Source organism: Lagopus muta, chromosome 16, assembly GCF_023343835.1.
Source record: "Lagopus muta isolate bLagMut1 chromosome 16, bLagMut1 primary, whole genome shotgun sequence".
NCBI classification, from domain to species: domain Eukaryota; kingdom Metazoa; phylum Chordata; class Aves; order Galliformes; family Phasianidae; genus Lagopus; species Lagopus muta.
This window is the reverse complement of record NC_064448.1, coordinates 4,599,526-4,617,591: the sequence shown is the minus strand read 5'-3', so window position 1 is coordinate 4,617,591 and position 18,066 is coordinate 4,599,526. Positions and strand designations below refer to the sequence as shown.

Sequence of the window (18,066 nt, the reverse complement as noted above, 5' to 3'; positions counted from 1 at the left end):
AGATCAACCTGATTTCTATATAAAAACAGGAAACTGCCCCTCCCTCCACCAAAAGGGAGGAAGAGCTTCCTGGCCTGTATCTGTGTCACTGAGAAACGAGGCAGGAACAAACAGCTCACTCCTCCTTATCCTAGAGCGCATCTGAAAGAGCAGACACTTCAATGAATTCCTTCTAGGGGCGCTCCTAAATCTGTCCCTAGCACAGTTCCTGGAAAACAGCGAGATCTCTGCTCCCACAGGGCTCAGACAGATGGCCTCAGACTTCTCCTAACACCCACTTCCCATAGGAGCAGCAGATGGGAGCTGTGCTACAAGCCACAGGGCAGGGTTACCTCCTGATGTGCCCAGGGATGCAGGCATTTCACACTGGGCTGCTGCTCCAAATCCAGCTCGAGCTCATAGCAGCTGGCCCTCAGCACTGACAGTTGTTTGGTGCCCTGTAGGAGATGAGTACTTGCACAGGAGCCCAGCAGACAAAGCTGGGATTGATTCAAGATCTAGAAGAAGCAATCACCCTTTGCCTTCAGAAGCCGTGCTTCCCACGCTGCACTGAGCGTTTTAAGGCAGGTTCTTACATGTCACTTTTACTGATGTACTGCAGAGATGTCAGGTTGAATGTTAGGAAACATTTCTGCTCAGCAGTGGCACAGCTGCCCAGGGAGGTGGTGGGGTCACTGTCCCTGAGGGTGTCCCAGAGCCATGGAGATGTGGCACTGAGGGATGTGGGCAGTGATGAGTTAGTTAGGCATCTTGGAGGCCTTTCCCAACCTTAACAGTTCTGCATCAAGTTGTACCTACCTCATCCCACATCTATTACACATGGCACTGCAGCCACATGAGCTGGGCCAGGATGTCTTACTCAAGTAAACCATCTTATGGTTATGACTTATGTTTGATCTGGCATGCCATGCATGTATATCAGGCCATAATCAAAGCTTTCAGTATCACCTGATCCGATAGAAAGAGGGATTGCACAGCATTAAGCCAGAAAAACACATGCAAGAACTGTTGTTCTGCACATAAAAGCTGTCAGCTTAGCATACGTGAGAAACCTCAAGGTCATGAGCACTGCTTCCTGACAATGATTCCTGGACCTTGCTATGTCAAAACAGAAATACCAGAATGATACTTAGAGTCAGCAGCCATCGCTTGCTTTGCCTGCTGCCATGTAACAGGCAGGTCGTGCACACTTGTTTAGATGTATCTGCATAGGAATCCAAATTGCACATAAAGAGCTGCGACAGAAGTTGTGGTTTTGTTATTACTGCTCATGACAGAGACTACATGAGAAAAACACTTTCCAGCTCAGATGGAGGAAATGGAAAGCACAAAGGCTCCGTTTGCTGCTCAGCAGGGTGGATTTCTAATGAACTGCTTCTACCAAATAATTGAGAGAGGAGGGAGCAGCGTGGAGAGGTGCTTTCCTCACAAGAATGAAAATCAGAATACCATTCTTGGGCTAGGTTACACAACCAGGAATATGTTTTAATCCTTCCCCCACTTGTGCTAAGTACTTTGCTTTCACTGTAAACACTTGACCTCTACTTCTCAGGCCTTCCCTTCAGTTACCTTCATCTCGTTCTTCCCCCTCCAAACAAAGAGCAGAGGCTTCCTGTCAGCTCTCAACATACCTGCGCCAGCAGTTCCGTCCATCTGCAGACTTTCAGAGAGCACACAGAACCACCCTCATGTCCGCAGATGAAAGACTTGCAGAGCAGCTCTCAGCTCCTCCCGGATGGTAAAGCTGGTGAGCTCTCAGAGCAGAAGGGTGAGAGCAGCCTGGATGCGGCCCAGCTTTTCCCATCTTGTAGTCAAGGAAAGGCCATGGATGTGCAGATGCCACCTGCCTTGATTTCAGCCAAAAGAGAAATCCATCCAGCTCCGTTTTGTCTTTTTGTTACACTTTGTGACTTGTTCCTGACACACTGCATTGCGACTGCTCGGCCATTGCTGCAACAGTGATGAGGGCTCGAGAGAAAGCACATCCCTCAGAAGCTCAGATGGAAAACCACGGAGGTAATAAGGAGTGTCACCACTGCTACACCTGGCAGCACAATCCACAGCTAAATGAGCTGTGAACTGTAAAAAGACTTGTGCCCTGCTTCTGTCTCCTTCATAATTTCATTGCATGAACAGGGCTGTAGCGTGGTTAAATCCCCTGCATGGAAAGCAGCTCCTAGGCAGTTTGTTACACACAAGTATTTCCTTTGGTCTTGACTGTGCCAAGGAGCAGCAAGGGCCAGCTGCTTCCCAAAGGATCCAGGAGGGATGTCACCAGGCAGGATCCAGCCCCACAGTGGGACAGGGCAGTTCCAGGCATCACCACCACATCCATCTAAGAGCCCTCAAGGTCACCAGGCAAGCTTGCAGTGGTGAGGCAGAGCAGTAGAAGGCAAGCAATGAATCAGCCCTGGAGTCAGGATCAGGCCCAGCAGGTGCTGAGCAGCTCCAGAGAGTCCAGGTAGGGCTGAGGTCACAAAGCCAGCTTCCACATTGGGGTCGAGCTCAGCAGGGCCCATAGACAGGCAGAGCTGGGAGCAAACCAGCCTCAGCACTGCTGCAAAAAGAGCGGAGAGTTCTGTGCTGAGCTTAAATAGGGCTCCTGAGCTGACAGCAAAGGGTGTGGATGGAGGCCCCCAGGTGAGGCTGCTCATGGCTGTTAAGGAGCATTGGTGCCCCAAACCCTGGCAGCTCGTAACACCCACAGCAGAGACAGTAATTTGCAGTGATTCCTTCCAAGATGAGGCTTCCACAGTGCCGAAGGCTTTGGGGCTGCAGCCCCAGTGCTGCTTTCAGCGCCAGCACTAGCCCTCCTGGCTATGACTTCTGCTAAGCTGCTTCCCCTCTCCCCCCCGTAGCTTGGCACTGAAAAGCAAACAAACAGCTCGGAGAGATGCAGGATTTGCAGCCTGGTTTTCAGCAGGCTGGCGTCTCATGGGGGACCGACCTGGGTGCCTGGGAGGGCACAAACTCCCAGGGAAGCTTTTCCCACGGTTTGGACATCAATCAGATGTCAGCACTGTGCGGATTCTCTGGTGTCTAATAGGGGCTGGCAGCATGGGTCGGTGTTTCTCACAGCTGCAGCCCTGGCAGGGTCACTCTTTAGCCAACTGATTGCAAATGTAGGATCTGAGCTCCATACCTCTCTGCTGGTTTGGGCTAAAACTGGCCAAAGGGGTTAAAGAGTTTTTAAAGAGAGGAATTTGGAAGAATGCGAATGCACTGATATACAGTGTGATTGCATAAACTCTGTTACATTAGGAAATCAAAACGGTCAGCCCCTTTTTTCCCCTCAACATGATAGAATTTATAACTGCATTGTTCCCAGCGGTGCAAAAGCCCCCCCTTAAACTTTGCTCTGCGGAGAGCCACGCTGCAGGACCTCATGCGGTTGCTTTGCCTTCGAGCCTGAGTGCATGAGAGACAGTGGGATCCTCTCCTCCAATGTCTTTACAGAAAAGGGGAAGAAAACAGAGATATGAGCTGCCTCAAAATGGCAGCAAGGATCATGGAGCCTGAATGGGTCGATTCCTGTTACTGGGTTCATGCACTTTGGCTGCAGGGGCTCAGGTCCTGTTGACAACCCAGTGCTCCAGCCACAGGTCCCTCTTTGGGTCCCTCCACCCAAACTTCCCACTGCTGCCTGCAAAGCCGGGTAGGAGTGGCAGGAAGAGGCCTTTGGAACGCAAAACCTCTCTGAGCAGCCTCCACGCATCCTCTCCCAACACCTGCCAGCCTCTTGGGGTGTGCATCAGCTGGGAACTGCAGGAGGGAGTGACCCTCTGCTGTTCCAGCAAGGCTGGGATTGCAGAGTGCTTTGGAGCTGCGGTTTGAGCAACCGCTGACAGGATTTCACCATCAAATGCTGCGTTGCAAACCCACCGGGAGCCACGCTGTATCTCAGTCCTGACACGGGCTGACTCCTCTCAGCTATTCATCAAAAGAGGCTTCCTGCTCCCTAACAGCCTGCTTGGAGTTCCTGGAGCTCTTCAGGGTGTGCAGTGCTTTGTGCTTTCCCCATGCGATCCGAGCTGAGGATGCCTCACTCACCCAGCACCGTCCTACGAGACCTCCATCGGCAGTGCCAAAAATCAGCAAATCTGGCGCACTGAAGGCGCCGCTCTCAGTCTGGAAGCACCCGCGGGGAGGGAGAAGAGCGAGACCTCATCGCAACCTTACAGCACTTGAAAGGAGCTTAGAAAAAAAGATGCAGAGTGGCTTTTCACATACTTCCATAGAGAAGGGACGAGGGGGGTGGCTTTAAGCGAAAAAGAAAGGAGATTCAGGTTAGGCACTCTTCGAAACTCATCGCTCGGAGGGCGGCGAGGCACGGCAGCGCGGTGCCCCATCCCTGGAGCTGCGGACGGCTCTCGGGGCCGGGGGAGCCCGAGCTCAGCCGCCTCCTCCCGGGGAGCCGCTGCCGGCGGAGTCGGGCGGCACCTGCGGGTGGGTTCCGCAACTGCAACGGCGACCCCGAGCCCCGCGGGGAGCGGAGCCGGGTGGCAGCGGGGCGGGTAGGAGGATTTTTTCTCCGTCCGCCTTTTTTTTTGTTTTTTTTTTTTTTTTCCTCCATCCCAAAGGCTCGAGAGAATCCCACAAAGCCGCAATCCCGAATGTTGGAGTGGGATTTCTGCAAATCCCGAATGCTGTAAAGCAGTTCCTGCGGACACAAGAGGCTTTGCAGGAGTTTCAGGCTCCGAGGTCAAGTGCTAAAGCGAACCTGCTCTGAAGAACTGGGAAAGCTCCAACAGGACATGTCCTGCTTCGGCCATGGAGGGCCTTGGGCACATCATCCCTGAGCAAACTCCTGTTCAGCAGCGTGCTGGAGAGGGAAAAGCAGGAAAAATAGGAAAATCCAACAAGGAAAGTGTTGATATGGCAGGAGATGCCCGTGCAGGAGAAGTGCGCTCTGCTCTCAGATGCTGCTCGCGTGGGATGGGGCCACATTCAATGTTTGCAGCTCAGCAGCCACGTGTGGAGGCCCTGTTCTCAGTGCTTCCCCCCACGTAGCAGAGTGCACGTCTCAGGGATTGAGATAGGTGGTGGTTCGACCATTTTCTCTCCCAGGGAAATGGGTTTTCATGAGGTTTTAAATAATAGAATGGGATCATTTCCCCGCCTGGCGAGAGCATGAAATTTTTATGCCTCCTTTCCTCTCTCCAAGTTTTATTGTCCTTTATCTTTAGCAATGCATCACCCCCCTTTAATAAATAAATAAATAACACAGAAATTCAGGGCAAATCACTCCGCTCCCAGCAGTCCCATGCACCCACAGGGCAGGGGTGCCTCCAGCTCCTTCCCTTCCCCAGGCATCTGGGGAAAGCCTCAATGGGAGAGCAGAGGTGGGGCATTTTCCCCCTTGTGCCCCCCATAGCACAGAGATGGTCTGGGTGACGATGCTGAGGGTGATGCTGGTGCCGGGTGTCAGTGCTGCGTGCCGCTTTGGGGTGCACAGTGCTGAGTGCTGGGAAAAGGCACTGGGTTCAGGATGCTGGTGCAGGGGGTTCCAGTGCCCTGCGCTGGCACAGGATGCCTGCATCAGGCTGCCGGTGCTGGATGCTGCTACAGGACTCCGGGTGTGAGATATCAGGATGGGGTGTGCAGTGATGGCTTACAAAGGTTCTGGACGCACAGTGCTGCTACAGGATCCTGTACCTGGTGCAGGATGCAGCTCGGGTTCGGGTGCCGGTGCCGGTGCCGGCCGCACACACCGGACAACCGGTGTAGGGCACGGGACCGGGCGCTGCGTGCGCGCGCGCGCGCGTTTGTGTGTGTGTGTGTGTGTGTTTTGACGTGAGGAAGTGCCAAAGCTGCAATTGCTTTAGGAAGTCAATCGCAGGGGCCGGGGGACGCGTGCGCAGTGCAGCCGCTCCGCTTCGCTCCGCTCCCGCTGCCTCTCCCTCTCCCTCCGGTGTCGAACCCGGGGGCAGCGCACGGGCGGCGGCCGTGGGCACGGGGCAGCGGACGGCGCTGCTCGACGGCGCGGATGCCCGACCCGTGAGTAACCCACGGCCCGGCCCGGGGGATGCCGGGGGCTGGGACGGAGGGGGGGGGGGGGGGGGAAACGACGACGACACGGACCCGCCACCCCCGTGCATTGCCCGGCCCACCCCCTGCAGGCTGCGGCCGGACCCCTTTTGCATCCCCATCCTTGTAACGCTTCCCCCGCCGCCCCTCCGTGCGCGCTCCCCCCTGCACGCACCCCCCTTTTGCGTGATCCCCCCTTTCTCCATGATTCCCCTCTTTTCCATGACCGCCCCCCCTCCCCAACCCTCCCCACCCGTTTCCCACGCATCTCCCCCTTTTCGTGCATCCTCCCCTTTTCCTCCTCCCCTCTCCGGGCACATACACTGAGCACCGCGGGGCGCTGATGGAGAGGGAGTGTGCGTCCGTGTGTCCGTGTGTCACCGCCTGTCACCGGCCCCGTGCGCGAGGGGCGACAACGCGATGCTCTGTGGGGCGGGGGCATAGAGCACACCGGATCGGGACCGGGACCGGGAAGGGGGGGTGGGTTTCTCTCTCGTCCCCTTCCTCCCCGTCGCCCCCGGAGGGGGCCGAGCCCCTGCGAGGAGGAGGAGGATGCAGGAGGAAGGAGGAAGGCGGGGGCCCCCTTCCGTCGCAGGGATGGCTGCATTGGGTCTTGCCCAACCCAGGGGGAGGGTTGCTTTGGGGTCACCCCCCAGGGCCCTCTCTACACCCACAGGTGTGCAGTGCTCTGTGGGATGTGGGGTTCTCCGCCTGCTCCCTGCAGCCAGGGGTGCTGTACCCCACCAGCAGCACTGACCTCGCTGTGGCGTGGGGAGGTTGGCTGAGGTCAGGGCGAGCCTGAATTCCAGTCACCATCGTGTCCTCCAGCACCGGGCACGGGAACCTGGTGACCAGGGGACTTAGTGACCAGAGGACCCAGTGACCGGGATGTGGTTCCCCCGTAGGGACGTGGCATCTATCTGTCACCCAACACGAGCCCATCACGTGGGCTTGGCGGTTTGGCCGGGGGATGCAAAGGGCCGACCGCATCCCTGGGCACAGCGAGGATCCCCCGGGAAGCTCCCTCCCTCCTTCCCTCCCCATGAGGCTGCTCTGGCGCGGATCCACGGCCTTATTTAAGAAACTCAACAAAAAGTGTTAAGTGAGTGGGAGGGATTTCCCTGCTGCAAGAAGATTTGGTTCCCCTCTGGATCGGCTCCGCCATCCCGGGCAGGATTGGTGCTCACAGTGCCTGCTGTCCCGGTGGATGTGTTGTGCATTGGGTTGCCCCAGTGGGCACGTACCTCAGGATACATCCCAGGGGACAGCGCCACATCAGATTTCCCTACAAGGATTTCAGCTCCTCCGCCTCAGCCCTTCCCCACAAATGACTCAAAGCCGCTGATCAAAATACAGTCGTGTTCTTCGGCAATTCAACAAACTCTACCTCCTAAGATTATAGTGGGGAAGCAGGGGTTTGGTGACTCGGATATGCATCAGTTGGGGTCTGCACGCCCGTTTTGATATCGTTATTTAAAATCAAATGATCCAAAGGGAGATCATCTGATCGTGCCTCTCCAACCCTGAAAGGGAAAAGAATACCCCAGCAGAGTAATTCCTGCTTTGCTGCCCGAGGTGTGGGAGCAGCACATCTCCACTGCCTCCCAAAGTGCATCTCTCGTCTCTTTGCCACATGCTCACTGTGAGGCTGGAACCGCAGCACTCTGAGTTCTGCTGGGCCCATGCAAAGAGCACGGGGCAGCGCTGCGTACAGCTCTACCCCTAGGAGCAGCACCACGAGCACCTTTGGAGCAGAGGCTCCACGAGCTCTGCAGAGCCCCTCCTGCCGTGGTGGTCCTTCTTTTTCCCCAAGTTTGCATCCTCTGGAGAAAATTCCTTTGGAAATTCAGCTCTGGGGGAGGTAGGCTCACCACCCTGGGTTCTGCTCCATCCCTCAGCCGTGCTGATGGTGGTCTGTGCTCCCCCTGGGTGGTTTCTTGCAGTGAGCCCCTGCTGTGCACCCACAGCCCAGCAATAGGGCTGTTAGTGGGGTGCAGTGCTGTGCTGGGATCGTGGCCGCTTCCGGGTTGCTCCGTGCCCACTGCTGCTTCCTATTACTCAGTTCCTTCTTCATCTCTGCACGTCTCTGAATTTCCATTGCAAAGGCTATTTGGAGGGGGAGGGTCTAAAACCATTTGGTTCTGCGTGTTATTTAATAGCTACTTCTCGATTCGAGGGGGAGAAATTGGATGTTGCTCCCAGTTCTCGCAATGATTCTCACCCAGTGGAGAGGAGAGGACAGTGCATGGCGTCCCACACTGCTTGCAGGAGGGGAAGGTGCTGAGCTCTCAGGCTGTTGCAGCCCAGAGCTGGCAGCTGCTCCATGGGGGACATCACCATCCCCACTCCAGCTCCATGGCACTCAGCCTTGTGGACGTCTCGTCCAGTGCTGGGCATTCCATCAGCTCTCCCTGCCCGTTTCCAGTAGTGCCCAGTCCATTCATTCCCCTTTGCTTCACCAAGTGCTGGCTATGCCACAGCCCCTCATGTTCCCTTCCCTACCATCACCAATGGGCACTGGAGCAGTGCTGATCGGCCTGTTCTCCTCCACGCTCTCTCCCTGCAATCCAAGCCCAGCCAGCTCTATGCACTCATGCATTTTGCTGGTGAGCTCTGTTGCAGCGAGCGCATTTCAAACAGGCTGCAGTGGGGCTGCTCCCCGTGTTGCTTTGGGTGCTCAGAAAGTCTCTTGCATCCCTTGCAGCGATGTCAGCAACAGAGCTGCCTTCTCAAGACCTCTTGCAAGGGTGGGATGCCTTCAGTCCAGCTGTGCATGCATTGCTGCAGGGCTGGTGCGTGGCTGGGGGCAATTGTGTCCATGCCATCCCTGTGCCAGCAGCTGGGCACCAGAGGATGTGGCATTTGGTGGCTTTGGGATACAATTACAGCTCAGACCAAAGCCAGGCTCGTGCTGCACCTGAGGAATTGGGGATGGACACAAGGGGCAGCCCCAGAGCTGCTCCTATCCCACACCGTGTCCTGCCTTTGGTTTAGCCCCAGGGAAGGTGGAGCAGCAGTAGCAAGGAGAACAACGGAATCCGTTGAGGTTCAGCATCAATATTCATTGCAAGCATGGAAAAAAGGGGGGTTTCCTGACAGCAGGAAAACGTAGGGTAGAATTTCCAAACAAGCTGCACTTCCAGTTCTCTGAGCAGCCCTGGAAATGGCCTCACCTGCTTTGTGCTGAGCAGCTGGGGGCTCTTTACACAGACAGTGAGCATTGCTGGGTTTGCGGATGGGGCTCCATATAGAAGGAAGCCAGCAAAGTGCTTGGGGTGCAGGGTGCAGGGTTTTCCCCTTACCCTCCCTCCTTTCTCCCGTGTGAACCCGCTGGGGGCTCCTGCAGAAGGCAAATGCCCACGCAGCGGTTCAGTGCAAAGGGCAGGAGAAGAGCAAACAGGTGCAGCAACCCCGGAAAAGGAAGGGAAAGCTTTGTGCCAGCCTCACCAAACAAGAAAAAATAATGATGAGGAATGGCAATGCTGCAGGGCGGTGCGGGATGCCGTGCTGCATGCTGTGCCCGTGGCACAGGGGCCGTGCAGGGTGACGGCGCTTCCTTCCTCCTTGCCACCAGCTCCTCCCTGCATGGCTGAGCCGAACCCTGCAGACTTTGTTCCCCTTTGGTTGGGTTTTAAATAACCTGTGGGTCTGTGTCAGTGCTCCCCAGTGCTTGTCACAGCTGGGAAGGTGCAGAGCATCCCTGTGGTGGTGACTGATGTGTGTCCCCCGGGGGCTGTCCTGGGGATGGGGCAGCAGAGGGGATGCCATGCATGCCGTGCTCACCAGCGTGGGCACCTGTCCTGGGCTCTGCCTGCAGCCTGATCCTGAAAGTGCTGGCAGTGTGCAGTGCCTTCGTGCCCGCATAGGTGGGCACACAGCTCTGTGTGCAGCACTGGGGGCTCCAGGTGCTGCGTTTGGTCTCACCCTGGGGCTGGGCAGGAAATCACCCACTAGCTGCATGGAGCCGCCCTTTGACCCAGCACCTCCCTGGGATGCAGAGGGTTTCCATTCACCTCGATGTGGCTGTTTATTCCCTTTCCTTGAAGAGGACAATGCCCCATCTCTGTGCCCTTGGCCTCTCTGAGGCTCCACAACCCCAGGTTCCCAGTGCTGAGGAAGCTGTGAGCCCCACACATGGCTGCCACCTGCATCCATGCGCAGAGACCCTTCTGCCTCTCACCAGGATGCACCTGGCGTGAGCAGAAGTGCTCCGTATTCTCCATTCAGTGGAGGGATTTAGCATCCAAAAGTTGGATTTTGGTGCTGGGGTCAGGGATGCTCAGCAGAGGGATGCACAGCTGCAGAACTACTCAGGGACCGCTCCAGATGCAAACTACGGCCTGAGCAGCAGCACAGCAAGGCTTCATCCCTTCCTTCCCCTCCTTCCCTCTCCCCGTGTGCCTGCTGCTCGCCCAGTGCCTCTGCCCAGTATTGATCCCCACGATCTTTCTCCTTTCGCATGGATCATTACCAAATGCTTAATGGGAGTCTGCCTTAACAACGCCACGATACCTCTACTAATAGAAACATAATTGTCAGGGTTTGCCTTATTAAATCCCCCAGCTGATTGGCGCGGGTGCTATTTTTGGGCTCTGAAATAATTAACCACGCTTCTGTGCGGGAGCCGGGGCTGAGGGGACGGTGCTGGCAGCGTTGTGCCCGCAGGGCTGGGGCAGAGCTGTGGGATTTGGGGATGGGGAGCTTATGGGGACTGTGGTGGGAGCTTTGGGGTGTTGAGGTGGGCAGCTGTGGAGGTGTGCGGTGGCAGCTTTGGGATGTTTGGTGGGGAGCTTTTGGGATATGGGAGTTTTGGGGGATGTGTGGTGAGGAGTTTTGGGGATGTGCGATGGGGTTCGGCTCAGAGGATGCTCAGTGCAGGAGCACCCAGTGCTGGGAACTGGGGCTGATAAAGAAATCAATGCAGGACTCCTGGAGACATCTGCTCTCCGCTGCCACCTCTGCAAGGTGCAGGGGCACTTTGTGGGCGTCCTCAGGGCAGGTGCAGGGCTGCACATCACCACCTTTTTGGTTCGTATGTGGCCGAGGTGTCCCGGATCAAGCTGTGGTCCCGGGCACTGCTGTCACTGCTGTGCTGGCAGCATGGGGTCAGCCTTACCCCCTGCCACAGGCATCATCCCAATGCGGGAGCTGGAGCCTCACCTTTTGAGTCCCTTCTAATTGCTGAAGTGGGAGGGAAAAGAAAAAAAAAAGAAGAAAAAAACAGAGAGAGAAAAAGCAATCTAAGAATAGCTCCCAAAACTTCCTGTGCACCAGCAGGTGTCTGGGGCGCACTGCGGGGTGGGGGCAGCTGCGGGGCCAGGCTGTGCCCACGGGGCAAACCCAGGGAGCGTGGGGGGTCCCTGCCAAGGAGCAGAGCTGCCAAAGCGTGGGGGTTTCGCACAGGGCCTGGGAGTTCCCCTGTGGTGGTGTGGGCTCGGCGCTGGGACAGCGGCAGTGCAGCCGCGTTGGGTTTTGGGTGCTGGGGTGCACGGCGTTGGGATTTGGGTGGGTTTTTGGTTGATGGGCGCACGCTGCATTGCCCAGCTCTCGCTCTGTGCTCCCTTTGCTGCAGTTGGAGAGGTGACCGCCGGCGTCTGTGCCGTTGTTGCAGCCCCGCGGGCAAATTCAATCAAGGAAGCTGAGGTTGCACGGCCGATTTTTCTCTCACATGTTGCTTTTGTTTGTGAGTCACTCTCAGCCGAGAGAGCTCAGCCCCGCACTGCGTGGCAGCAGGTGGGTGCAGCCCCACTCTGCAGTGATGCTGCCGGCAGGCACTGTGCCCCCGGGGCTTTGGTTCATCTCATCCCACTCCAGGGCCTTGCAGCTCGCTGCCCAATTCCTCCCCCGTGGGTGATGCTCCAGAAAATCCTGGGGCACCACGTGTTGGCACCGTTCCTTTGGATGGATCCTTGCATTGTGCAGGGTATGATGCCACAACGGCCACTCCCTTGGTTCTATGGGTTCCTCCGGTGCTGGCGTGCCCTTGGTGTCCCCATGTTGCCCCAGATGTCCCCATCCTGCCCAGGAGAGCCGTGTCCCCACACTGCAGGAGAGATGCGGCACCCGCGGCTCTCAGCCGGGCAGAGCAGCGTGGCCTTGGCGGGGCTTTCCCAAAAAAGGTCTGAACTCTTCAGTTGAGTTTGCCACTTCCCTTACCACTCCCTTTCCTGTGAGAGGATGTGTTCGGCTTCTTTTCTTTTCTCTCTCTTTCTTCTTTTCCCTCCCGGCTCCCTGCCCGGCCAACGCTGCGCACCGTGAGCTGGGTGCTGACGGCGTGGCCATGGCTGCAATAGCACAGGTACGGGTGTGGGGACGGACCCGGCGCTGCCTGAGACATCCATGGTGTTTGGTGGGTGCTGCAACCCAGCAGCCACTCTGGGAAAGGGGACGTTTCCCTTCCAAAGCAATTTTGGGAAGCATCCCCCATGGCCGGCTGTATGGGGGCTCGGGGCGGTGATGTGCACTGGGGTGGCACGGCCCCATCCCTGCCACCTCTGTGCCATGATGGGATGGGGAGAGCTCAGTGGGGACGTTGTGGGTGTGGGAGCTGGCACAGCATGGGGGTGCCCGGAATTTGGGGACTCTGAGGCTGTGTGCTGCAGCTACGTCACCGAGCGTGGGGCAGCACCGCAGGGCGCTGGGGCTGGGTGGGGGCTATGGGGCCGTCTTGTGTCTGTGTTTGGGAAACATCCCCTGTCCTCCACCTTCCTCTTTTTGCAGCCTTGTGCACAGCCACACCTCCCCATGGGCTCTGGCTCTGTGCGGTTCTGCTTCCTGATCTGCTGTCCCAGTGACCCCAGCACGGTGGGCCAGCACTGCAGCACTGCCACGCTCCATCCTCACGTCCCCATCCCTTGGCCACCCCATGCTCAGTGCTCCAGTGCTGCATTCAGTGCAGTGGGATGCAGCAGGAGGAGTCCCAGCATAGTTCCTTTGTGTTTTCTCCCTTCCCACCTCATTGCTGTAATGAACACCTCAGACCAAGGAGCCACCGGGGTTTGTTGTGGGATTTTGCTGCCTGTGCAGCCATTGAGAATGAGGTTGGTTGGTACAGGGGAAGCAAAGAAAAAGGGAAAATGAGGATTCTGCAATCACCTGCCAACAGTGCTGTCTGAGGGCGCAGAGCTGCTGCTGAGCAGGGTGACAAGGTCACAGCCATCCTGCCAGCACTCGAGGCTATAAATAGGGACAATTGGGAGAGAAGCACAGACTCTCTCCTTTTTAGTTCCTGCAGGAGCACAGGGAACCAGCAGGAGGGCTTCAGGGGCTGGGGAGAGGAGCTTGCAGCAGGAGACCGCAGCCCCCAGTCCTTGTGCCTGTGGTGCATGGCTCCAAGCCTCCGCCACCAGCATCCCCTGCTCAGCCCGTGCCCTGCTGGGACGCACATCTGGCTCTGCAGCATGATGTTGGCCTGGAGCAATGGGACATGGAGCATTCCCACTGCAGGTGGGGGATGGAGCAGGTACAGTCGGTGCCACTGAGCTCTGCTGAGCTCTGGGCCTGGCCAACACTTGGCACAGAGTTTGGGTGTAGTGCTGGGAGTTGAGAACTTCCTCCGTTTCCTTCCACTCACATGATGTCGTGGAGAGGCTCTGACTTCCCTATCCTGGACCTAAATGCCTCCATGGTGCTTGGCTGTGGCACGAGGCACAGCTGTGCGAGGCTGAGCCCTGACCATAGACAGTACCTAAACCCTGCAGGGCAGAGCTGGGATGTGGGGCATCCAGCATGGGGCAGGCAGCCCCTGGGGGGGGGACCCTATGAGTGCCGTATGCAGGCTGGCTGTCACACAGCCAGCAAAGCAAGAGCAGGGTCAGAGAGCAGTGTGGGGCAGCCTGCCATGCCCTCCCCTCCTTTCCTTCTCACTTCCTTTTCTTGCACCAAAGTCTGCCTGCATTGCCCCAGCCTGCATAAGGCTCTTCTCAGCACGACGCAGCCCTTCGCCAGCAGCTCGCACGCAAGGTCCATGCTCACCATGGGGGTAACATGGTGCCACTCCACTTGCTTGTTGCAGGCTCCAGCCGTGCGGATGCAGGGACGCTAACCGGGCTGCTTGGGTCACCTGCGGCCTGGGAGCAGCAGTGAGCAGCAGAAGAGCCCCTGGAGCACGACCCACCCACGGCCACCGTGTATGAGGCTGGGACGCAGGTGAGATGGAAATGGGGCTGAGAGCAGGGGGGAGAGGGAGGGCAAAATAAATCACTGCAAGCCACAGCACAGGGGTCCCTTGTGAGGTGGGGAGAGGAGGACACACAGGGACAGGGTGTCACCCAGAGCTGAGGGTTGCTGACCGCCCGCTTGCAGCAGGATTGACCTCAGCCCCTTGGATGCCACTTGGACCCAAATGCTGCTTTTTGAGGTGAGGGCAGCCGGGGTGGTCGCCTGCCCACAGCTCACCCCCTCCCCTTCGTGCTCTCCTCCCTTGCAGTACGCAGGACCTGCGTCCGCAGAGCCACCCCTTCCGATGTCCCGGCATGAGACTTCTCCGACAACGGTGCAACCCGCCAGCAACCACCGCCCCAACGCCTGCTGCTTCTGCTGGTGCTGCTGCTGCAGTTGCTCATGGTAAGCACAGTCATGCCAGCAGCACTTTGGTCCTACATGGCTGGTTCAGCACCGAGGTGTGGGTGCAGCCGGAGCTGCAGGGATGGGGTTCCTTTGGGCACAGCACCACGGCAGCGGTGCAGGAGCGCAGCTGGGACGGAGCCGTCCCCGCTCACCTCGTCTCAGGGGTGCCCATGTGCTTTGTGCTCAGTCAGCAGCCAAAAGCCAGAGATGTGCTGCAATCAGACAGGCTGTGAGTGATGTTTGTGCAGGTGGATTGCACACAGTGCTTTGGAAAGGGGTGTTTTGGGGGTGGGTGTCAGCACCACAGCAGGTGCACGGGGCTACGTGCATTGCTATCCTCCCGATGGATCCCTGTGAATTCACCCTGCCGAGCCCCAGTGCACCACAGCTCCTTCCCTTCAGCCAAGTCGTTAGAAATATATAGAGCAGAAAGCAGTATTGGGCTGGGAACCCTCATCCTGTGCTGCATCGATGGATCTGCTGGGGCTGCATGTGGGAGCAGCACAGCCAGCGGCCATCCCAAACCCAGGGCAGCAGCAGGACTGCGGTGCACAGCACTGTGCAGAGCCGAGCCCTGCTCCCCGCACTGCCTGAAGCCATCGCCAGCTGCTCACCTCCATCTGCATCCCAGCTCCCTTTTGGGCCTGGATAACCTTTTGGAGAGCTAACCTGCTCACAGCATCAACCCGTTGTGAGATTGCTGACAGCTTTGTGTGCCGCAGCATTGAGCCCGGAGGAGCATCCAAACCTGGAGCTGAGCCCCTTGCAAACCCATGGACCAACCACAGCACTGATGCATCACCGCTGTGCAAGGCCCTGCTCTTGGGGCCCCATTCTCCTGATCCAGCTTTGTTTCCTCAAATGCAGCAAGGACCGAGAGCAGCGCAACACCCACCCGTGTCCCATCTTGGCATCTGCAAGAGCTTGGGAGCAGAAGCAAGCGAGGATGGTGCAAGGCACTCCCAGACTCGGGGACATCAGGCACTGAGCCCTGTGGCACAGCACAGGCAGCGACGTGCCCACCCCAGCTGCTGCTCTCAGGGTTAAAGCCGGGATTGCAGCCAGGGGCAGTGTTGCAAGCAGGAAGCGCTGCGGTCGGCGCCCAGCTCCGAAATTGGTGGGCTGGGGGAAGTTGGCTGGAGGCCGCTTTCCTCTTGCAGCACGGGGCTGAGGATGGGGGGAGCAGGGGACATCGGTGTCACGGTGCTTGCTTGCAGGCAGTGCTGGGCACACCACAATGCAGGGTCCAGCACTTTGTCTTCCTAATTCTATCCCGCTTCCTGCGTGGGCTGAGCCTTGCTGGCAGCAGGAGGAGGCGATAGCACAGCGCTGTGTCCTGCAGCAATGTATCGGTGCCGGGTTGCACGGTGCACACTGGCCGTGGTGCCTGATGCCTGGCACAGCCGTGCCTGAGCGCAGGAAACATCGCCGCACGGTCAGGGCAGAATTGCACAAAGGAAGGGAAGGAGCAGAGGTGTGGGATGTGGGCGCCCACAGCGGGAGTTGGGTGGGCAGGAGGTAGCAGGGTGAGGTGGGGCTGCAGCCCCGTGCCCAGCTGCCCATTACTACCTTTCCATCTCCCCGTTAGGAACGAGGACCGGGAGCGAGCGTGGAGGGCGTCCCGGGAGACCAAACTGGAGACCATCCCAAACTGTGAAGCGTGGTGAGTGTGGGGACAACGGGTGCATGGTGCAGCATCTCATGACACATTGTGGCATAGGAAGCTATTCACCGAGCTCCCTGCCTGCAGGGACACGTGGGGGCACCTGCACCAGGCATCCACTGCCTTGGAAATGAGACAGAGCTGCCTGCACACAGCCTGGCCATGGCTGGTGCCAGGGATCAGATGCGTTAATTAGTGGTAATGATGGTTCCTGCCTTGCTTTAGTAATTAGGATCTTGCTCCCTCAGCTGTCAGTGCTGGTGCATGGACCTGCCAGCAGTGCAGCTCAGCACGGGAAGGGGTTTTGCACCCTCCTGGGTATGTGCAGAGCTGGCAGCACAATATGTCCCCTTTTGGGGAACTCAGCTTCAACCCAGCCCACGGTGTGACCTGGCTGAGCAGAGCCAGGATAAAACCCATGGGTGCTTCCAGAGATCTCCAGGAGCTCCGTAATGAACGGAGCCTGAGCAGGAGCACGAGCACAGGAGATGTGTTTGGGAGCAGCCCCTCTGGGATGGCTCAGAGCTGGGATCATCCCTGCGCAGTCCCTGTTCTGGGGGATGGATACAACAGAGAAAACCCGGCCCTGTCCCATCCCACATCGAGCATCCCTCTCCAGTCGTAACGCCTTCCCTTTGCCTCCCACCCTGCTGACCCCACAGCTCCAAACCCACCACGGAGGAGGTGCGGGGCTGGGCGCAGTCCTTTGACAAGCTGATGAAGAGCCCAGCTGGTCGCAACGTCTTCCGGGAGTTCTTGAGGACTGAGTACAGTGAGGAGAACATGCTCTTCTGGCTGGCGTGCGAGGAGCTCAAAACCGAGTGCAACAAACACACCATCGATGAGAAGGCCAGGACCATCTATGAGGACTACATCTCCATCCTCTCGCCCAAGGAGGTACGTGGCAAAAAGGCTCTGGGAAGGTTTTGGCCCCTTCTGTAGTGAAGAGAAGGCTCGGGGGTGGGTTCTTAGGGAAGAGGGATGGTCGCAGTGCTAAGTCCCTAAATCCAACGGGACGGCATCGGGAGGGTGTTTGTGCCCAGCGGCATCCCCGTCCCACGTCTCTGTCCCCAAATCTCCTCGCGTGGCCGCGCCGGGGTTGTGCTGCGGGGCCGAAACCTCACGAGGGCACCATCGTGCCGAGGAGATGCGGCTGCAGAGGACACCCCAACCCCGCTCCCTGCTCACGGCCCGAGGCCACTGGGATGGGATGGGCTCCTGCTGCTCCCCTCCGCCCGGAGCCGTGCGAACCAACCCTAGCCCCGTCCCCATCCCTCGTTTGGGAGCCGATTTTGTGCCCCTTGGCTCATCGCGGGGTCCCCACCTTTGGCCGTGGCACCGCGCCGGGTCCCGACGCTCCGCTCGGCTCCGCGGGTCATCCCTCGTTCCCATCCTGCGGGGCTGTGCCCGGGGTTGGGGGCTCATCGCTGGGGTCCCACAGCCCTCATTTCTCGCCCAGGTGAGCCTGGACTCGCGGGTGCGGGAGGTGATCAACAGGAAGATGCAGGAGCCGTCCTCGCACACGTTCGACGACGCTCAGCTCCAGATCTACACGCTGATGCACAGAGACTCCTACCCTCGCTTCCTGAACTCTGCCATATACAAATCGCTGCTCCAGAACGTCTCCCGTTCCTCCTCGGAGTCCTAAAGGCCGTGGGGGCAGCGGCGGGGACGCGGCACCAGGAGGGAGAGCGGTGGGGGGGGGGGGGGGGGGGGGGGGGGGGGTGGCGGGCACGGCCCGGCTCTTCTCCAGCCCGCCGTTTTTAGCTTTTTACCTGTGAGCCCTCGGTCTCAGGGCCACCCCCAGG

At 58.2% G+C, this 18,066-nt stretch overlaps 1 protein-coding gene across 1 annotated transcript; it reads left to right on the top strand.

The window, feature by feature from the left end:
- Positions 1–5,827: 5,827 nt before the first annotated feature.
- RGS19 (regulator of G protein signaling 19) lies at positions 5,828–17,966 on the top strand. Its single transcript, XM_048963370.1, has 6 exons — positions 5,828–5,997; positions 14,042–14,175; positions 14,456–14,592; positions 16,184–16,258; positions 16,921–17,155; positions 17,718–17,966. The coding sequence occupies exons 3-6, from the start codon at positions 14,492–14,494 to the stop codon at positions 17,904–17,906; spliced, it is 600 nt and encodes a 199-aa protein (XP_048819327.1). The 5' UTR covers positions 5,828–5,997; positions 14,042–14,175; positions 14,456–14,491; the 3' UTR covers positions 17,907–17,966.
- The last annotated feature ends 100 nt before the right edge of the window (positions 17,967–18,066 follow it).